Below are 13,632 nucleotides of genomic sequence, written 5' to 3'. Positions count from 1 at the left end.
ATCATGTTTTGTAGCGACCAGTAGAGTGTCTTCTTCTTCTTCCTGGGCGACTCACCTCCTTCAATTCTGAAGATTCTAGTGAGCGTATAAATAAAAAACTCCAACCGGAGTATTTTACATCGGCTGTATTTGACCAGACAATAACTGTTACTTACACCTTTCGCTGTTCATTTATAGAAAATATCCATTCATTTGAGTCCAAATTTGTTTCATTATGGTCAATATACTCTCATTAACACTTCTTTTCATGGACTTCTCAAACACGAGGAAAATTAATTGCAGGACTGGACCCGGGACTATAGAGGTCTGGATTACCGGATTGGATGGGACTGGACTGTACTGAACTCTGGAGTGCCCGGAGGAGGAGAAACAGAGAAGGGGAGAATCTGGCCGATAAAGGTGAGAGTTGATCGCGGAAGATGAAACTACGAGTCCAGTCCTTCTTCCGCTTAGTCCGTCGTGCGTGACACTAAAGAAAACCGGGAAAAATGGGCACGCAAAATCTTGGGGGCAAGAAGAACGCGAAAATAGGATTTCACGTGGCCATTTTTTCCTCGCGGTTTCTCAACGGACTTAGCAAAAGAGTAACTACTCGTAGTCTAGCGGAAGATTTACGACGCTTTATTTTCAGTTCAATTGAGTCCATTGGCATACTTTGTGGTATCGCAGATTTCTAAAAAACCCAATGGATTTTGTCTTAGTCTCTTTTTCTTTTCATGGAGATAGACCGTCAAGGATGAAGCATCCATACCCCCATGGGGTCAAGGACAAAGAGAAAGATGGGCCCTCTGCCTGAACAGTTCTGATGGTACAACATCTGTCATGCTGGATGGCTACATGGCGCGGCAGCCTCTAAAACAAAGCAACTTCGACTGGTCAAGTTTGATTTGACCAACATCACAGATTTTATACCATGTGACGGTTTTGTGACTTTATTTTTGTACTTTAATTTTCTCTCTTTAATCTTGCACTCATGTCACTGGGTGATTTTGCAAGAATCCAATGTTTATGTAAATGCCCCCACCCCCGTCCCGGTGCACAGTTTTTCATCCAACGTCACAAAATTGTCATGTGACTGTTTCGTAATAGGACCCACTGACTGATTCACTGGTAAAGGTGACACAAATCAAGTTTGCATTGTATAAGCACGACTTATTCATGGCTATCAAAACATAACAGACGTACAAATACACCTGTATGATATTCACATCTTTTTTAATTAGGTCATATTACAGATCGTTAACCAATGTTTTCATCGAATGGGAACTAGAATGGTCCTGTGGATCGCATCATAGCACATCCTTCCACCAACAGAAAAATAAAATGACTTCTTTTTCTAGGGGTGAAAAGAGATGAGCATACCATTGCGAGCCTATTCAAGTTTCCCTAAATAAAATATTTTACCAAAGTTTTATTAAGGTAAATTTCAACTGGTCCTACACAAAGCGTCATACCCAGGCTCTCTCCTTCCTTCACCTCCCAGAGCAAAATACCCTGGGAAGAGATTGTCCTACAAATTAGCATAAGCTTGAAACAGTAAATGGTGGCTACTGAATCTTTTGAAATCAAATTTGACACCAAAGAAGCTCACCACACCTTCTAGATCCTAACGGCATTTGAAGTAAAGACCATTTTAAGTTGAAATTACCTTAAAAAATAAAGCGATTGCTTTATGGAAACCAATCTGTGTGGAAAGGTGATGGTCGATGTAGCTTCAGCAAACTGAAATGTGCCTTTTGCATTCAGTTTCTGTCAATTTCCAACTACTTGATCTACAGCTAATGATACATAAAATACTTTTCCACTTTCCACTTTAATTTTTTCAAACTAGGACTTCCCTAATTTTCTACCCCTAAAGGTTATCACAAAAAGCCTTAAAATAGATACTGCAGATAACTCTTATCAAACTCTTTCCCAGGGTCTTTTTAATCCTCGGGTGTCCGAGTACAGGAAGGCCCTGGGAACAAGGTTGAAAAGTCAACTAGATTTCAGCTTTTGTTGGCTTTCTCTTGGGCACTTCAACAACATCAAAAATAAATTCTGCTGTCATTTTGCCAGACAAGAAGCCAACTAACATTGTACAAACACAGAGCAAGTCCAGAGCTTGTGAAGAACCATCATAAATACCACAAAACTCAAAATCACGACGATCAGCGAGCAGTACCTCATGTCCAACGACAGCTTGAAACAACTCATCTCTCCATGACCCGTAATAAATGCACAGAAGGAATTTTTAAAACTTTTCCAAAATACAAAATATAATATTAATGACTTTTCTCTTTAAACGAGGCTTGCTCTTTTGCGAGATCAGCTCAGCACAGTTCTACTCTCTTCTGAGAAACACTAATCAAGAATGCTTCACTTGGGTAGCCTTTGAGTCTCTTTCTCTATAATGCACTAGTCCTGCATGTCTTCCTGAATTAAAATAACAATTTTCCACATGGATGCTATTTGATGATTTAAGTTTATGAACTGGAGTCTTGCATATTGTCAACGGCATTCCCACACTTTGATCGTCATGTCTACGCTCCCAGTTATAACAAATGGTGCTGATCTGTGGAAATCTGAAATAAAGATGAACAGAAAGTGTTGAGTTCACAATTCGCCAAGATGACCACAACAGTGATAGTTCACCAAACAATCAACAATTATTGCATGAAGCTGAGCTAGATATCATACTTTGTCAGTGGTGAGCACATCAATTTTTTTAGCCGAAGCCAAAGGCTGGGGCAAATAACTGATATGCGAGACAATGACAAATCACGAAAACCAAGTTCAATAATAATATTGTATTTTCATTTGATCACTAAGTTTGTTTCATATTTAAATCATTCTGTGACAGCTCAGAGGAAGATGTGGCCTAGGCTCAAATGATATTCTAATACTTAAACAATGCTCAAAAGAACTTGGTTACAATATTAGAATATTATTTACAGCAAAACACCTTTAGACAGTACAACACATTGAATGGTAATAGCTGTATAAATTGCAGTTATTAAGATTTGACATACAAACAGGGTGAAAAGTATTGACCCTTTCACCTTGTTTGTATGCCTTCAACAAAAGAATATTTGACCACAGACAACTGTAATAATAGCTACTGTCTGTCTTGGAATGTTCTATTGTTTCGCACATGAGTCCACTGGGTTTTGACTCAAAAATTCCCCAGCAGTCGTGGTAGCTCTCTAGCATCTATGAAGTGTCTCATGGGTTTCTACTTAGTTTTGGATTCACACATGAAAGCAACAATCACTGTTCTGCTTCTCAGGTTTATGTTGAGCATAATGCATCAAACAGGTCACAGATTTTGCTTACAAGTGTACTAACGAGAACAAGAAAGCCACCTCCATAAAGAACAAGGCTTACACATATGATTTTCAAAGTAACTCACCTAAAGTTGTTGCAAAATGTTCATGGGCTGCTAGAGTTTTGGCACATCGTTTATTTTTGTAGTCCCATATTCTAAGAGTTTTGTCATCCGAACAGCTAACTAGATATTTGCCTCCAGGATGAAACAACACGCTTCGCACCCAATTATCATGTCCAACCTGTAGTGGAGGGAAAAATGAATCTATGCAAAGAGCAGACATGAAGAAAGACATCTCAAAACACAAACAAAATAACACTGAAAAGTTTGTAATATAAACCAGGCCAAAGACACCTTTTTTGAACAACGTACCAAAGTCATCAGACACATTCCAGTGCTGGCATCCCACATTCTGATTGATTTATCTCGTGATGCTGACACTAAATATGGTCCAGGATTCCCTCCCCTTTTTGCACCCTACAAGAAAGAAAATAAAGTGTGGAAGATGTCTCTACAGTAGTTCAATGGCTTAACACGCCAGCCTTTCACTCCAATCAGCCAAACACATGGAAGATGTCTCTACAGAAGTTCAATTCCTAAACACTTCAGCCTTTCACTCCAATCAGCCAGACACATACGGTAAACCTTAATTTCTGCAGATATTCTCTATATTAGGACACTAAAAGACACCCCAATCATCAACGTAATACTTCTGTATGAAGACAAGCAACTAACAGGGCACCACACCCATTGCTTTCATCACCATTTCAAGTACAGGTGGATTCCCCATTACAAACTCTCAGCTGAAACGAAAAACAGTTTGAAATAAAAGGAGTTCAAAATAGCCAAGAGTAAATGACTAAAAGGCAAATCCAAGAGAAATGGTTTTGAGTTTGAAATACTGGAGAATTTGAAGTCACTGAGTTTGAATTGGTAGAGTCCAACTGTATGCAGCTACCCTGGTCCAACACCCATTTTGAGAGCAGCAAGAGATGCCCAGAACAACTTCTCCAGAGGGCTAATATATGAAAGCTGTTAAGATCATACCTGGTGACTCACAAAAGAGTACCTGACAGAGCTCTGGCAGATGCCGATTCTTACAGAAAACATACCTCAATTCCTGCAGCCTCAGCAACAAATGGGTTGGCTGATTCTGGAGCCCAGGCCACATCCTCCACCACATGTTCATGATCTCGCAGATCACATTTACATTCCTTTGTTGCCACAACCCACACGCGGATCGTCTGCGGAGTAGAAAATTAACATAATGGTTATCGAGTTTAAAACAAATCTAAAGTTCATGTTTGTGTGACATTTAGTCACCATTTAACAATAGCAGAATAGGCTCTTCATTGATCATTTTCTCATAAAATTCCCTAATTGGAGAAGAACAAGTTGAATTTTCCAGGAACATAATAAAAAACTCTCCCCCACCTGGTCATTTGAACAACTTGCTATCAAGGAACCTGGCAATACAACATGAAAAAAATTTTAATGATGTAACATCATGTAGTACAGCTAAGGTCAGCTTTCTAAGAGCCTGTCCACACCAGTGCATTTTCAAAGCTGAAATACTAGAAAATAACATAACAGGAGAATAATAAATCCCTTATTCAATGGTTTAACATTTATTACGTGAGAACATTTTGCTTTTAGCTCAAACTTCACAACTTGCAAAATATCTGTGCGTATTATATGTTAAACCATTGAATAGGATGTACGTACATGTAAAAAAGTAATGCAACCTGTTTTACTGGGTCACTCACCATCATTGTTAACTCGCACTTTTCTGACCCACTCTCTGTGCCCTTGAAATGTCTTCACACAAAAACTACAGTGTACAAAAAACACTCTCTTAGTTTTAAAAGGCTGGGATCCAGAATTCCCAGGTTAACTTCCTGCAAACCATGATCTCATTCCACTGAATGACAGATATGCCATTCAAACAAAAGGGACCAAGCAGTAAAATAAAATAAATACTGGTTAATAGAGAAAGGAAGCCATATCAGCCTTAGCTAGTTTCCATGCAGGTGCTCCATGCTGGTCGAATTGGAATTTGGCAATGTTGGTTTTTGGGGAGGGAGGAAAACTGCAGATCCCAGAGAAAAGCCACCAGAGCAAGATAAGAACCAACAACAAACTCAACTCACACATATGAAACCAGGCCCAAATGAAAGTGCTGGTAAAGCTGTCTGGTGAAGTCAACACACTTTTACTTTAATACGAGCAGAATGGAAAATCAGACCAGGGGCCTGTTTCGCGAAAGCCCCAGAAACTTTTCGGGCCTGTAAAGCCATTTTTACTTCTTGTATGAAGGGAAACTCTGTTCATATTAAGAATATGTGAGTAAAACAGCTCTGTAATCATAAGATTCGAGATTTTGCTAAGGTTTTCCGGATGCAACAACTTTTCAGGGCCTTTGAGACACGGGCCTCTGATCTCTTTCTTGTGCTAGAATATAGCATGAGGTGTGGTCAAAATTCAAGTTATAATCTTTAATTACAGGCTAAAGAAAACAGGCTTTTAAACATAAAGTAGATACCTACCCTGTGGCTACTTCCCACATTTTTATAGTTTTATCTCTAGATGATGACACCAAATAGTCTCCAGATGGCAAAAACGTCACTGAAGAAACATTATGGTCATGTCCTTGTTGAAAACAAAAATTTTTATACATGTCAAATAAACATGTAATGACAGCGAATGCTCAGTTACTGTGGAAACTGTCCTCGGAGACTTAGGGGTAGTTATTTGGAGTGGGATGAAGTAAACCTTGCAAAACTTCAAGCAACAACTAACCCCAACTAACCCCAACTAACTCCCTGTGGGTCTGCAAGGATGTGTCAAAACATGCTCATTACAACTAATATGAAAATTAAAAGTAAGAAGTGTAAAATGTGGCTACAGAAACAGGCAAAAATATACCAGTACCATAAAACAAGAAGCTTCACCAACCTGTTAATGTTTTGACACACTCAAATTCATGGAAATCCCATAGTTTAATGGACATGTCAGCTGAACATGAAGCTGGAATAATAATTGAAATAAAAATAACAAGCTTCAAGATGCTGTTTCCCTTCAGGGTTTGTTTGCTGGTGGAAATCTGGCTCCACATAAAATGCATTTTCTTCCTTTATTTATTAGTAGTAGTAAGTTTAGCATCATTATAATCATTGTGAAAGTGAAAAGGAAACTATGTGGGTTAAGTCTATTTCTTTAAGATGAGAAGTTTGGTTCAAAAACTAGTCAAAAACCTTTCAAGGACTCAAAAATTTTTTTACAAAATTCTATTATTTTTTTGGGACTGCATTAGAATAAAACATGTTTTTCCTTTGCACAATGTAAGTCTATCTTCAAGTCCAGATTTTTTTAAAAATCAAATCTATGTTTCTGTTCAACAACATCTCACCTAAAACTTTTCCAGTATGATCAAATGAAAGATCCTGTACTGCGTCTGTATGACCCTTTAGAGTCCGCTCAAAATCTCCTGTTTCGTAGTCCCACACTTTGACTGTTGCATCTTCTGATGCTGTTACCATAACACTGAAGGAAAGGAGTACAAAAGTAAATTCACTTCAATCCTTGTTATAATCTGTTTTTAATCAAAGTAGATGTGACAAATTTCAGTCCATAGCAGTGGGTCCCCCAAGCTCCGGACAAACACAATTTTATTCGCTTGATTCTTAGACATTAAATGCTGGTTTCATTCCCAAAAAATATCCTTCGCTCAGTTTCTTTATCAAAACCCTTTGATTAAATCACGTCCATATCTTCAGGACAGGGAGAAATTTCAGTGAAGTTCTCCTCTACAAAATGTATGAATGCCAGCTCTGTTCCAACTTTTACTTCAGTTTGCTTTGCTAATATCTGTCAAAGGAGAAGGTCACTCCAAAAAATATATTTTGCTGGCCTAGCGAAGGATGCAAAGTCAGTTGCAGGTTTTTCTCCTTCCCACCAATTTCGAGTCGGACAGAATGATGTCACATAAACACGGTCTGGCTGTACAGTTTCAAAATGACAGCCTTGGAAGTCACTTCTTTCAAACGAATTTCATCACAATGGCAGGCACTTGAGAGGCTGAAACTTTGGTGAGTGAAAAAGCTGAATGCTTACTTGCTATAGGCCTTTAAGGTCCTTTAAGGTCCATTGGTACTGTGATCAAACAGTTTTAGCTATAGATCAACCAATGGATATTTTCAAGAAGGAAAACAGCTTTGAATTGAATCTTGTGTCCACAGAGCCACCTTTACCTGGTGCCAAAGCACACTTCCTTAAAGTGCCTATGAAGTAAAAAATAATTGCTGCTTATTTGAAAGGCTTTTCAAAGTAAAGAAGAATGGCATTTTCCTTTTTGGAATATCTTTCTTCGTTTTAGAGATATTCACATTTTGGTGTTATGCAAATGAGGAAAGTGATGACATCATAGGTGGTTCCTTTAAAACAGCACAACACTCAATCGCGAATAACTCTAGAAATATTAAAGCTGTGTTCTTCAAACTTGGCACCAGAAATGTACATCACAAAAGAAACAGAATGACACCTACTATGTTGTTGCCATGGCAACACTCTTGGCTCCAGTCTCTTTCTGTGAAAAACCAAATATCCCCATTTGCAACCTTTTAAAGTGGGACAGAGGGTCTTGCTCGGAACGCAAATGGTTCCCGTATTGTCTTAACTCTCCCTATTAGATTGGTGGGAATGGATGATCCTTGTTTAAGATAAAATCTGGGAATTTTAGTCTTAATTAAAACAGAACCAGCGGCATAACTGTTGTCATTGCAATGGCACGATGGGTGTCATTATGTTTCTTTTGTGATGTACATTTCTGGTGCCAAATTTAAAGAACACTGCTTTAATATTTCTAGAGTTCTTCTCAATTGAGTGTTGTGCTGTTTTAGTGAAACCACCTATGACGTCATCACTTTTCTTACAAAAACGTAAATATCTCTGAAACGAAAAAGATATTCCAAAAAGAAAAACGCCATTCTTCTTTACTTTGAAAAGCCTTTCAAATAAGCAGCAATTATTTTTTACTTCATAGGCACTTTAATCAGGAAATGTGTCGTGATTGGGCTATGTAAAGAACCATCTGTTTCACCAGACGTTTATTGGGGAGGAAAGATTGTGTGATCAGCCATAAGGACATCCAACTGGGAGGGTAAAGGATAGATGGCTCTGGAGACAGGAATGTTTATCACCTGCTTCCTTGAGAATGTACAGATTGTATCAATACCAGTTGATCTCTCTCTCTTGACAATTGCTTTAATCACAAAGTTCAAAATCTCACCTATATACTGGATGGAATAATACTCTTGTAACTGGGCTTCTGTGACCAGTTAATGCATATCTGTCGTGGTAAAGATCATTTTCATTAGACCATCATTCTGTTAAAAATAGTCTTAAGAATGACTTCAAAATGTCAGCTTGGTCACCTAGTTAGGGTACGTCAAAATACTGTGAAAGTACGAGTCAAGTTTCATAGCCATTTTATATCTTAATACAATAAACAAAATTCCTCCAGACTCATTAATACATCTAAAGGGCATACCGTTCTGGTGGTCTAGGCATCCAGTCCTCCGGAGAGCGGGTTTTCTTTAATGTAGAACCTACACACACGTATGAACCAAGTATTAGTGTTATGGCATAAATGAGTACACACCTTCAAGGAAAAAAACATACTGGTATAGCATCTTTAGTATCACTAAGTTTGCATAGCTGAAAGTTACTTTCAAACTAACATTCATAATTTTCATAATTTAATTGCTTCCTCTTGAGGAGTTCTTTTAAAAAATTGATAACTGCCAAGCCTTTTTTCTCTTTCTTTGTTCCACATGGAACCAGAGCCCTGTTCAATCAGAAAATGTTTGGCAATCAAACACAATGCAACACAATCTCATTCCCAGAGGTAACCTTGTTTGGTAACCAAAAATTTTCCCATTTGGGTACCTTGTTTGACCGTGTTTGATAAAATTTGAACAAGGTCAAACATTTGATCAAACATTTTGTTCATTCAAATGTGTTTGATACCATTTGGCCATTCAGTACAACATCAACATGTTTTGTCACCAAACAATGTTTGATTGTGTTTGGTCGCCAAAGATTTCTTGTTCGGACAGTGCTTAAAGATTAATTCAGCCATACAAAAGAAAATCCTGGGAGCAGGTTACAAGAATAGTCCAATGTGTGTTTTTGCTTTTGATAATGCTTTTAGCTGAAGTTAAGGTAAAAATACCAAAATAGAGAAGGCAGTACAGATTCATTATCTCACCTGTATGTGCTTCCTTTTCTGCCTCTGATAGCCTGGATTCTAGATCCATTACCTGAAAACAGGTTTCCAAACAAATTGAATACAAAACAACAAAATTGTGGGCATGGCTCCACAGTTCTCGACCATAAATTCATGTGGATTTCAGGAGAAGTGCTATAAATGACTGTCTGATAGCAAGCCTTTGTAACAGATGGACAAATTGAAAACTTTTGTCTCATCTTTCATGATATGAAACATGAGTTTTTGCCCTTTCAGGCCATACATGTACAATTTATTAAATCTTACATCCTTTTATTTGAAAATATAATGATATTGTTAAGGGATATTGACAATACACTGTAAATACTGAGTTCTGTAAATATTACCATATGTGAAACTAATGACAATTTTATTGATATAGTGGTTGTCAGGGCAGAATGCTTCCATAACATTTTGTAAAAAAATAAATAAATAAATAACATCTCAAATATAGTGAGATGCACAACCAAACTGCCTTGAAAAATTTTGCCCAAGTTTGCCCAAAGAGATAGTGCATGTCCAATACAGATTGATCAGGGTTATCAAAAGGTAGATGGTTGCTAGTGAATATCACCATTTACTTCAAGACCTTGGCTAGCTATTTCATAGGGATATTCACCCGATTCTTTAGGAAAAGATGGCAAAAGCAGCCTCCTTCTTCAAAACTTTGTGAATACATAGGACCAGGGGTAATTTAGAAAATGGAAAAGGGCACGTTTTGGTCTGCCACAGTCCAATGACTGACTCTTATTAGCAGCTCTGCCTGAAGATTGATTTCCAGCAAAATTATTGCTCAAAGTGCCAGCAATTACTGTTCACACTTTAAGCAGGAATTTATTGGAAGCTAATCTGTAGATTTAAAAATCAAATATTTGAGTTTTGTTGTACATTGAAACAGTGCCTTATAATGATTACTGCTTCAAAGTTATGGCTTGAGTAAATGTTAAGTACTTAAACAAGCCCTATCAATACCGCCACCCTTTTAATAGAAACACCTCTTGGCAATTGTTTGGTGGCAGGATTGATGAAATTCCAAAGCACTTCAAATGAAAACTAAAAACAAACCACCATTCATTGCTGTATTACACGATGACTAGTGAACAGCACTAGAAACCGGCTTCCTTAGGAACAAGTTTAACAAACTTACACATACATGCACATACTGACCTTTTTCTGAAGACGAATCACTGATGTCCATTTCTTTTCCAGCAAGCCACTATACTTTTTGTCTAGTTCTCCAGGCTGGATATGAACAAAATATAACACATAATACATAATACATAATCAGCCAACACTACAAGGCTTAAAATAATTATTACTCTTAATCAACAAGACCCACGTTTACTGGTCAGACAAAGACCAACACGCATAAGACTGGGCATAGAAGTTTGGAAGGAGGCCAGACAATTGCAAAAAATGGTCACACATCACAATATTTCATTTATGTGACCAAAGGTCTGAACAGCCACCACAGTTTAATACAGATACAGACAGATTGCTAAAAATTTGATCTAGTACATAGACCCTCTAGATCTGCTCAGTAGTATCACAAGAGTCATGGGTTTAAATCTTGTATACCTAAGATTTTTTTCTCAACAACTGCAAATATCAGTTTCACTTTAGAATGATTTTTTTTCACCTGATGATGGCAAAAATCAAACATGGAATATTAAAAGTCGATTATGGTAAGGCAGCAATGCTATCTTTGAAAGTTTAACAACAGCAAGGGGGGTAAATTGACATCAAAGCAAACAAAAAAGGGGCAAAGCAGCATTAAAAGAAACCTGCCTGACTGAGCCAGATCTCTCTCCCTTCCACAAATACACCAAACTAAGCTCCACTACCTGAATGGTCAGGAATCACTGACCAGAGGAAAATATTTTTACTGATTGTAACTGATTAACAAGGCTGAACAAATGAAAAAAAAAATACGTATATTGTAGGAAATACTTTCAGTTGATCATTTTAGAACTGTCAGAACTACCAACAATATCAAAACTTTTTGTAGTAAACCTTAAAATAAAATTCCTCACTTTTGTTGTCTTTATTGTTTTCTAATTTTCCTTATCAGTAACTAAAATAATTCCCTGACTTTGATAATAAAAATTTCCCTGATTCTCCTGATTCATGACACCCCTGACAGCGTTGGCTTATTTGACAACCATTTCAACATTTCAAAGATGAAATTTTCAACAATGTATATCCACTGAAAATAGCTACTATCTACCATTCTAAAAATAACATTTTTAGAATGGTAGATGGTCAATTATTAACTTTCAAGGGAGAAGAGTGTGCAAAGATCTTTGAACATACTCTTCTTTGTTTAATTCTCAGCACTGGGGTGACCCCCACTGATCATGTAATGTTTGTTAACTGAAATATAAAATGAAGTATTCACAAAGCCCACATACCACAAGAAACATTCAAACAGTGCTGTTAAATGGATAGGGCCAGAAAAATAATTTATGGGGTTAATCTACTGACCATAACTGCCCATGCAAGCTATCAATTGTTATTCTGACACAACATCAAAGAAGGACAAATAATATAATGTGACAATGATGAATTAGCCTTGGACAGAGCTATTAATAAAATATAGACACTAAAGTGCTGCCTTGACGTTTTAATACCCACTGGGAAAACTAAATTGGTCATCAGGACAAGATTAAGTAGAAACAAGTTGTGGAGACTCTGTACAAATTCAAAATGAATTAGGTAACTTGACACCACAAAAGAACGTAGCTGACAATAAAATAAAGTGCATCTCAAACAAAGTAGGTAGAGACGAAAAACTTTCTCACCATGCTTGCATCCTTCTTGAATGCATTGAGAGCATCTTCGAAGCCACATTGGAAAAGGTAATCGGCTATGGCTTTGTGCCTGAGAAATAGATAAAACGAAGAACTATCGGGAATAAAAAGTATAGAGTAAACTCCTTCCCTAGGCATAAGGAGAGGTTACTTTGTTCGAGCGGAAACCTGCAAGATTCCACTTTTGTTCCAATGTTTATGACTTCCTACAATGTGTTAATCCGTCTTGATCCGGCCGGCTTTGAAAATTTATCACGTTAATTTGCGATAAACGACATTTTAGGGGTTGCAGGTAGCTGGATCGAGGTACGATCTTCCTCGCCTCAACCAAATTCTATTGAAACACAGAAAGAAATAGTGAACCGGCGATCGCATACCTCGATCTGGAAAGTACAATTATAACTTAGTTTGGAATCGAAAGCGTGACTTACAGTTCTTCTTTCTGTCTGGGAGTCAAAACCATGGCTCAAGATTTTCGTAGTCTTTTCAATCAGCTTTTGTTAAGATCACGAGCATCTACGATCTTGAATTGCACTGAAAACATTCCTCACTAGGCGATCTGTGTACAGTAACCATCACATTCACTCCATCTTGGTAGCGGCACCCTCCGCTTTCCTAAAGAGATTTAAACAACAAACGAAGAAAATGTAAAACGTTTTCACCAAAGGAACCTAGCCCCCAAGAGAATGCATTTCAATTATACCGGTTAGGATATAGTAATATCGTTTAATAAAAGTAGATCATTGAACGAAGTCACCTAACTTGATCAGTGAGCAACCTACCAAACTTCGTGGGCCTTGGTTGAAAGATCGTTTTCGCTTTACAAGCGTGGACTGTCAAGTGGAAACGAGAGTGTGGGTTGAAATTCAGAAGGAAGACACTTTAGAGTTTAAAGTTAAGTGAATGTCAGATTGCCACACAGTCATAATATTACGCATATTTTAACACAGGCGAGCTAAACCCACCCATGCTCTGAACTAACTATGCGCTGGCTAGCCAACAAGAATTACGTCAGTTCTCGCGTCTACACGGGTTTCTACGCAAAGAAAGCCCCACCTTGAATTTGATTCGTCTTCTGTGGTTCTTGTCACCTTCACAAGCGGCTATTCGACCGCATAAAACGCCACAGAATCGCCTATTTCTCTTTCACAGTCTATCAATTTTGAAACTCAAACACCGCTCGATTTCAAGCACTTCGTAAAAACGGCCAGCCCATGATGCAAAGCGAC

General features: G+C 37.8%; 1 protein-coding gene across 3 annotated transcripts; it reads right to left on the bottom strand.

Moving 5' to 3' along the window:
- Window positions 1–1,198: 1,198 nt before the first annotated feature.
- On the bottom strand, window positions 1,199–13,628 carry LOC110069229 (lissencephaly-1 homolog). Of its 3 annotated transcripts, XM_020776722.2 has the most exons (17): window positions 13,460–13,628; window positions 13,186–13,236; window positions 12,835–13,018; window positions 12,395–12,473; window positions 10,761–10,835; window positions 9,576–9,627; window positions 8,856–8,913; window positions 8,595–8,654; window positions 6,717–6,850; window positions 6,263–6,334; window positions 5,854–5,956; window positions 5,074–5,138; window positions 4,742–4,773; window positions 4,420–4,551; window positions 3,680–3,784; window positions 3,392–3,548; window positions 1,199–2,564 (listed from the first exon to the last, which is right to left on the bottom strand). In XM_020776722.2, exons 3-17 carry the CDS (start codon window positions 12,864–12,866, stop codon window positions 2,491–2,493), a joined length of 1,230 nt encoding a protein of 409 aa, XP_020632381.1. In that variant the 5' UTR covers window positions 12,867–13,018; window positions 13,186–13,236; window positions 13,460–13,628; the 3' UTR covers window positions 1,199–2,490. The 3 variants fall into 3 exon arrangements, with proteins under 3 accessions (XP_020632381.1, XP_020632382.1, XP_089136451.1); XM_020776723.2 differs by lacking the exon at window positions 13,186–13,236; XM_089280325.1 differs by lacking the exons at window positions 12,835–13,018; window positions 13,186–13,236; window positions 13,460–13,628 and having other exon boundaries at window positions 12,395–12,817.
- Window positions 13,629–13,632: the final 4 nt, after the last annotated feature.

Source organism: Orbicella faveolata, unplaced genomic scaffold, assembly GCF_042242905.1.
Source record: "Orbicella faveolata isolate gen_17 unplaced genomic scaffold, um_ofav_v1 contig_47, whole genome shotgun sequence".
Taxonomy (NCBI): Eukaryota; Metazoa; Cnidaria; class Anthozoa; order Scleractinia; family Merulinidae; genus Orbicella; species Orbicella faveolata.
Note: the sequence above shows the minus strand (reverse complement) of the source record. Positions and strands in the feature narration are given on the sequence as shown.